The 8,258-nt window shown below is 44.5% G+C and overlaps 1 protein-coding gene across 1 annotated transcript; it reads left to right on the forward strand.

The window, feature by feature from the left end:
- The first annotated feature begins 234 nt into the window (after positions 1 to 234).
- Positions 235 to 8,057, forward strand: LOC123113555 (actin-related protein 7). The gene is made up of 7 exons (XM_044534832.1): positions 235 to 556; positions 645 to 863; positions 4,340 to 4,481; positions 5,720 to 5,964; positions 6,149 to 6,332; positions 7,428 to 7,495; positions 7,591 to 8,057. Exons 1-7 carry the CDS (start codon positions 479 to 481, stop codon positions 7,741 to 7,743), a joined length of 1,089 nt encoding a protein of 362 aa, XP_044390767.1. The 5' UTR covers positions 235 to 478; the 3' UTR covers positions 7,744 to 8,057.
- Positions 8,058 to 8,258: the final 201 nt, after the last annotated feature.

Genomic DNA, 8,258 nt, shown 5'->3' on the forward strand with positions numbered 1-8,258 from the left:
AGACTTTCTTCTCCTGTTTCGGAACCAATATTGCCCATATATTGGTCAAACTTAGAATCTTCCCTAGGATCTGTTTGGCAGAAATCCATACGGCATTGTTAAAGATAATGGAATTCCTAAGTTTCCATATGCACCGCATGGTACTCCACATGCCTCATTAAGAGAAGATCTTTTTTTTTGTTTGCCTGAATTACACTTTCATGGTACCAAAAGCGTAATTTACTACGAACACGTAACCGGCCTCTCGCGGCTAGCCAGTCACCCGCTCCGCCCTACGGCCGCAGCAAGATCTCCTCTGCCGCGAGAGCTTCTTCCTTCTCCCCTCTCGTCCGCTAAATCCTCCAAAACCTCACCATCCCTTTCCCGCGAGGCCCAAAAATTTCAAATATCCTCGGCGCGGCCCTCCCCTCACCCCAAACCCTAGCGCCCGCATCGCCGCCGCGGAGTCGGAGCACCCCGCCTGCACCCGCCGCCGGCCATGGAGGCGGTGGTGGTCGACGCGGGGTCCAAGCTGCTGAAGGCCGGCATCGCGCTGCCCGACCAGGCCCCCGGGCTGGTGAGTCGCTAGATCTCCCCCGCTCCCCGTCGATTCGCTCGAGATTTCGCGGGACCCCCCTGTTCGATGCGCGCGTGTGTGTGGTCAGGTGATGCCCTCGAAGATGAAGACGGAGGTGGAGGAGAGCGAGGTGGCCGACGGCGCGGCGGCGGTGGTGGAGGAGGTGGTGCATCCGGTGGTGCGCGGCTTCGTCAAGGACTGGGACGCCATGGAGGACCTGCTCACCTACGTCCTCTACAGGAACATCGGCTGGGAGATGGGGGACGAGGGCCAGATCCTCTTCACCGAGCCGCTCTTCACGCCCAAGGTGCGACTGCACTCACTTCAGGCTCCTTTAAATGTGGTGGTGCCTAATAGGCTTGTTGGAAATTATGTCTGGGTTCAGGGTTAGATTTTACTACTAGGTTGCAGGATTGATTGTGTCCGAGTTATGTGAGTGCTGACACACCAACTTAATCCGCTTGTTGCCTTATGTGACTCTGCATTTCCACCAGCCTAAATGACATTAGTTATTCCTTGTGGATGGGCTCAATTGCTCTGGATTATACGTCCATATAGTATACATTCCAATGAAATACTCCACATTTAACCACTGAGCTCTTGTGTAAGTCCACTTCTGACAAGGGTTATGGGATGCACAAAGTGAAAAGAAGAAATTATACATTATAAACAAAGCAGCTTGCTCTAGCCACGAAGTCCATTTTTTAACGATGGCCTAAAAAACCTTCCCTGTTACAACCTCGATATAGTAAAATCGTCTGCTACATCCTCCAGTGGTTTCACGTGTGTTTTCTGCCCATTGCCCCATCATCAAACAGTTTAGTTCATGTTGACTTGATGGAAAGGTTTGGTTTAGAACCACAGTAAGCTCTCACTGGTCATCCTATTCCATAATTCTCCTTATGCTATCTCTCAACTGATTTATTTGATTATGTGGCGATTATGTGTCAAGTCCTTTTGTTATCTGGTAGTGTGTTTGTGTAGTGGATTACACACACTACACAATTTGGGTATGGTTAGTTTTCTTTTATCTGAGTGCAGATGATGGACTACAAAAATTTCTATGGTTACTGTGAGCCACGTATCCAGTTTGTGATTTTTAGTTCAAATCTTTGTGCGGTTTTGGTTAATTTTTAAATCTTACCACATAATTCTAGCTATGGGCCTTTTGATGTGTGTTATAATTCTACTGTGTGTTATGTTCGTGGCCAACAACAACAAAGCCTTTAGTCCCAAACAAGTTGGGGTAGACTCAGTGGCGGTGCCAGGAGCCAATCTATGTGATGTCAAGATTTTAGTAACAGATTTTTTTCGATAAATTAGACAGGTACAGTAAAAAATCATACTTCAATAGAAACTTATGGTAGCAGGCTTTTTTCATCATCCATATTTTGATATGAATGCATAATAGCAACATTAGTTAGAAACACAATATCTGAATTTCCGAGAAGCAACAATCTCTTACCTCCTACAGTAGTTCCTATTTTCCTTCGGGAGAGAAGAAAATTAGAAGAGGCGGAAGATAGAACTTACCAAGAGGAAGGGTCTCGTCCTGGTGTTGGATCGGATGACGACTGACGGTGCATCACAGGTCGTTGCCGGCTTGCCGGACGTGGATGTGCCTCACGTTCATGCCAAAGATCGCATCTGAGTTTTCGAGCGTTTCCCTTTCTATTTTGAAGAGGGTTACATGGGAAGGTGGAACAGCGGAGAAATCCAACAGTGGAACCATAAATCACGGAATTAGGAGATCAGCCAACCAGGGAAGTTATTAGGGATTCTTTTGCTAGTTTTCTTCTTTCAGCCCAGCCAATCATTACCCAATACAAATGACAAGTGGGCCTTGTAGTCAATTTCCAGAAGTTTTTTAATCAGCAGCTGAGTACGCATACATGGGGTCTTTTAACTACCCAAATTCCAATGTAGTCAATCGACTACACAGCGACAACGTGGCTTCACCACTGGGTAGACTAGAGGTGAAACCCATAAGATCTCGCAACCAACTCATGGTTCTGGCACATGGATAGCAAGCTTCCACGCACTCCTGTCCATGGCTAGTTCTCTGGTGATACTCCAGTCCTTCAGATCCCTCTTTACGAACTTATTCTCACAACCTTGCCATAAAATGTTGAAAAAATGGCCACCGCAAGTTCAGTAAAGTTAGTCTTTAACAAGTGCGCCAGGAGGCTAAGAAAAGGGTAGTAAGTGTAAGTCACATTCTGATTTGTGGCGATGAAGCAAACTCATACCTAACTACTTTTGCATGACTAGAGTTAGGCGTGGCATGGTTAGCCATCAAACCGGACACCCCCTAGCATAGTTACCGGATCCGCTACAGTAGGAGTCGAACCTGATCTACCGACCCAGGTCGGGGTTCGAATTCGTTCTGATCGATCTGAGTTCCGATACGTCGAACTGAGGCGAACCCAAAACGAAAATAGAGCCCATCTTGCCGTGCCCTTGGTTGTAGTCGTCCTCCCGCATCACTCCACACTCTGCCCCACCGTGCATCGGCACATGCAAGGAGTACGCGGCGGATAGACAGGAGCTCGCCGCCGAGGAGGTGAAGGAATCATTGGTCACGAGCAGCGGCGGCGGGTTGTCCTTGGCTCTTTGCCGAGGAAGCTGGACGGAGTCGGGGGTGGATGGGAGAGTAATCTTTGAAGAAGAGGTGGAGGAGGAACGAGAGATGGCTGCAGCCCTCCAGGCATGCCGTGCCATGAGCCAGCAACGGCGGCTAGGCCATGGGTGCCGCAACAGAGAGTGCGAGGCAGTAGCTAGCGACAGGTCGATGTGCATAGTTAGGGTTGAGTCGTGGGCTAGTTGGGCTGCTTTGGCCCAATACGTCTAAAAATCTCATTGTTTTATCCTTTTTACAAATCAGAGATGGGAATATTCTATGGCTAATAGCTATGTGTTTACTCCCCCTAGAGAAAAGCTATGTGTTTACTAGACGAAATATTTATTATGTTATTATATATATTCTATATACTTTCATGTTGCGAACTAGAAACAACGAATTCGCGAACCCAATATCTGATTTGCGAATGCGAGATGTATACCCCCTAACGAACCCGATTCGTACGAGACGCCGAATTGCAAATGCGAACCGAGCGAATCACGAATCTGGCAACTATGCCCCCTAGCCTAGAGTTTGAACATGTTATCTGCAGTTGTATCACTTGGAAATTACCAACATATAGTGCACAGCAGTCTTCCTGGTCCAGTGCTTTCCATATATTGATATCATTGGAATTGAATGAAATTCTAACAGTGGCAGATATTGCATGATGTAGCACTTCAAGTATAGTCTGAAGGCTAGCACGCGCCATTTCTCGCTATGATATGAGGCGAAAAAGAAAAGACTCAGGCCATAATAATACATACCCCTTCTTTCTCGATCATCAAGGCCGTGGATTTGTTTTGATTTCGGTCTTACGGGTTCCGTACATTTTTAAGGACCGGCTTTTGGTTGTTGTACTGTGCTATACAATCCAGTTAGTTGTGGAAGTCTTTACCAGTTCTACTTCTGCTATTAAAAGGGAACAAATGGTTAGTTTAGTAAAAGATAGAAATGTATATGCTTTTTCGAAAGCCTTTGCAATGCCACTTAAATAAGTTTTCACGATTCTTAATCTGTAAAGCAATCTCTCTCTTGCTTGTTTGCTAAGCTTTTTCCATTTGACATTATCCATATTTTAGTGCAGCTAAAGCATTTCTTTTACCAATCGTTTTGATCTTGCATTTGGTTCTAATTCTCCAATTCTGTCATGTTCTCTGCAGGCTCTCCGGGAGCAATTAGTGCAACTTATGTTCGAAAAATTCAATGTATCAGGGTTTTATGATTCTGAACAGGCTGTATTGTCCCTTTATGCTGTTGGTCGCATTTCGGGTTGTACGGTTGACATTGGACATGGGAAAATAGGTAATATCACCAAATCCAGTTGTATCTTGAACTTGAATTCTGGCTCTGTTGATTTCATATGTGGCCTTTGTGTAATATGTGTATGATATGATATTTCTGAAGCTATTGACTTTATGTTTCCTTGGTTTGGTGATTTTATGTTTAATACTTCTTTCAGTATCTTCTATTTACTCACTCTAGAATAACCTTGGTGAAAACCAGCACATATCGAAGGCTTGCAGGGAAAATATGCATTCCCTTTTGAGCTCAAAATTTGTGCAACACAATTGTCACCCAGTGATTGATGGTCTGTAAGCACATTGCAAGAACATCATACAGGAATGGCAGAAATTTTTCTAAATGGTATTGCAATGTGCTTATGTTAACCCTCTTCAGTCAGTAATATAGTTCACACACCATGATTTGTATTTCAAAAGTTCCAGTCTTGTCTTCTGGTGTGTGTCATTTGTACATATTGTGTCACATTGTCACATTTCCTTGATCTGAAGATCATTTCTCTCTGCAGCTTTATTTTTTAAAAAGAAATCCTTGTTTTCGTGAACTGTTTGTTCATCCTCTTCTGTACTTTTAACCCAAATAGGGTTCCTCCTTGCGCACAAGGTGTGCAGGAAATGTAACATTTTTTGTGTGGGCTTTGTCATCAGTAAATATATATTTTGTATTAACTTTATAATCCAGTTTATCTGTACAGTTAACACAAGAAATCAGTAGGCATTGTTCATGGGCTTGTGAAGGAATACTAGTAGTCTGAATCCGTGAACAAATTCCATTTATAGTTTATTTGTTCAGTAGTTCAGACGTAAGTCGTAACTGTGCTTCACAACTGCTTTGTAATTGTATTAGTTCACGATTTGCATTTTGGTGGCTTTTCCCCCAGGAGCTTTTTTTATTTTTTTAATTTTTTACTATTTTTGGATATGTTAATAAGTTAGGGTACTTGGCTACCCCTTTGTTACAGTCAGAACATAAATATTTCAGTTGGACTAGTATAGTTCAGTTAACTAGATTCTGCAGCATGATACATTAAAACCAAGCCAGCTAACTAAATTCTGCAGCACGATACAGCAATACCAAGTCAGCCACTGTACAGATATATTGAGACCAGTCATTGGCTGTCCAATGTGTGCTTACTAAATTAAACGGGATAAATTTTGATAAGTGTCCTTTTTCTGTGTTTTGACAAGCATCGTCACAGTCAGAGCTTCAAGTGTATTGATGGTTTCTCTCTATGTTACCAGATATTGCTCCAGTTTGTGAAGGTGCTGTTCAGCACGTAGCGTCAAAGAGATTTGAGATTGGAGGAACTGACTTGACAAACCTATTTGCGCAAGAACTAAAGAAGTCCAACCCATCAGTAAACGTTGATATTTCTGACGTTGAGAGGCTGAAAGAGCAGTATGCATGCTGCACAGAAGATCAGTTAGCCTTTGAAGCTATAGCGAGTACATGCCAGCCAGAAACTCACACTCTTCCAGATGGACAGGTTCGTTATTACTTACATTACACCGCTTTGGTGTAAATGCTCACATCCACCTGTTCCTTTACATGTATAGAGAGCACTTGGTGTGCAATTTCTCTCTACATCCTTAGGTTGGTCAGATTCTTTGGTGTCTATTTATCACCTGAGTGTATAGAACATTTTTCTCTAAACACTTCTTTTCCTCCAGGTTATAACAATTGAAAAAGAGCGCTATATAGTTGGTGAAGCTTTGTTTCAACCAAGTATCTTGGGCTTAGAAGATTATGGTATTGTCCACCAGCTAATTACTAGTGTTTCAAACGTCGCATCGGAGTACCAAAAGCAAGTGCTCGAGAACACTATGCTATGTGGTGGCACTGTATCTATGACTGGTTAGTTATTGCTATCCTATGCAAGATGCCTTTTTATTTGTTGGAACTCTTGGGTTTGTCAATCTTATATTCTACATGGAAAATTCATGCCTATATTAAGTATAAATGCTACTAGTAACCTGCTAGGCTTACTGTTCGTGGATGGTAATATATGCTTCCCTGTGGCACATGGCATCATTAAAAAAGAAAAAACTACATTCTGCATGACACAATTATTAAAGCTCGATGCTGTATGATTGATTGTCCGAATGGTAGTGGCGTATGACCTATGCAGCAACGGTCTAGTTTGTTTCTATGCATATCCCAGAACTGAGGAAACGGAGCCGGTTTGGAAGTTCTCTCATTTGAGTACCCGTGGCATTGGGACCTGGGGATTTCATTTTGTTGGAAAGAAATCAGAATCTTATGTAGGACTCAGGAATATCTTGTACTCCTGTTAGTGTCCTGTGGATACGCAGATAACACAATCAACATTATGCTGAAAACGTGTGGTGGAGCATTTTGGAAGAGCTGTGGCTAGTAATGCTGGTTATAGCCATTGTTTTTAAAAGCAAGTACAATAATGGGATTATAGCCCGCTTACATGGCATTTTTGCCCATGTGGAGAGAGACATGAAAAAAATTGGAGTGGGCTCTCATGCAAGAGCCTAGCTATATGCGTACTCCTAGGCAAATGCAATAAATGTGAAGAAAGAGATAGATAGAAGGTGAAAAAAAAGTAGTACTCTTATACCTTGTTGTATGAGTGACTATATATGACATGGCAAGATCATATAGCCAACAGTTGGCTATACTATTAACCATGCTCTAAGGTGTCCTGCCTTGGACGCTTAGGCGGCAGGGCGCCTAGGCAGCGCCTTCTAATTTTCCCCGCGTTAGGCGATTAGTCGTTGCTTAGGCTTCAAAGCAGCGGGTTCTCGCCTTAGGATGCCTTACCGACATCAATAAGCAGGTATTGTATTTCAGCAGTTCAGATAATCATTACTTGCAGGCTTCATTTTTATTTTCATTGCTTCCTTGCTTACGCTCATGTTGATAATAACCGAAGTTCATAGTGGATAACTAACCCTTTTTTTTTGCTCACTTTTCTCGAAGGTTTCGAGGACAGGTTTCAGAGAGAAGCGAATCTGTCGGCTTCGGCGATCCGCCCGACTCTTGTGAAGGTAAAACCCCCTCCATCATCTCCCTAAACTGCGGCGCTCCTGCTCTCGGCATTCCCAGCTACTAACCCGGCCTCAACCTGCATTCCTCCGTCCAGGCCCCGGAGTACATGCCGGAGGACCTGGCGCGGCACTCGGCGTGGCTGGGCGGCGCGATCCTGGCCAAGGTGGTCTTCCCCCAGAACCAGCACGTGACCAAGGGCGACTACGACGAGACGGGCCCGTCCATCGTCCACAAGAAGTGCTTCTGACCGACTGAGAACCAGCACTTTACTCGAGTCACAGGATGCTCGTGCGTCACACCGTACGCGTACGTGTTGGCAACTGATAAATGATGTGTGTAGGCCCTTCCTCCTCTGATGCTGGGCGCCTGAGAGCCATTCATGGCCTCTGGCTCTGCCTCTGGTTTGGATGTGTCATTGCTGCTAGCTTGGCTAGCTAGATTATGGAGTAGCTAGCTAGCTATTCAGATTGCCGTCTATTTTTTACTAGGAGTGCTAGCCCATTGTACCTGTGTCGTACCAGATGAAATTTGTTCGCGGGATGTGCATCGCGCTGCTCTCTCTCTTTCTCTCTCACGCTGCGTTGTGCTGTTTTAGCCCGTTGGACGAAGGCTACGAAAATGTTACGAACGTTCTCTTCTCTGTGTAGCAGTAGCATGGGTCTGTCGTGCGCACGCTCACCGAGTTGTGGACGCTGGCGGCAAGAAGAGCAGGGCTTCTCTGGCCGTCCAGCCTCCAGTCTCTCTCTGCGCCGTGGAGAAGTT

Source organism: Triticum aestivum, chromosome 5B (assembly GCF_018294505.1).
Source record: "Triticum aestivum cultivar Chinese Spring chromosome 5B, IWGSC CS RefSeq v2.1, whole genome shotgun sequence".
NCBI lineage: Eukaryota > Viridiplantae > Streptophyta > Magnoliopsida > Poales > Poaceae > Triticum > Triticum aestivum.

What these genes read in the sequence shown, in the direction of transcription:
- LOC123113555 (XM_044534832.1), top strand. Translation starts at nt 479, where the DNA reads ATGGAGGCGGTGGTGGTCGACGCGGGGTCCAAGCTGCTGAAGGCCGGC. An exon ending in CCGACCAGGCCCCCGGGCTG is followed by an intron (nt 557 to 644) that starts GTGAGTCGCTAG and finishes GTGTGTGGTCAG; the next exon opens with GTGATGCCCTCGAAGATGAA. An exon ending in TCCGCCCGACTCTTGTGAAG is followed by an intron (nt 7,496 to 7,590) that starts GTAAAACCCCCT and finishes TCCTCCGTCCAG; the next exon opens with GCCCCGGAGTACATGCCGGA.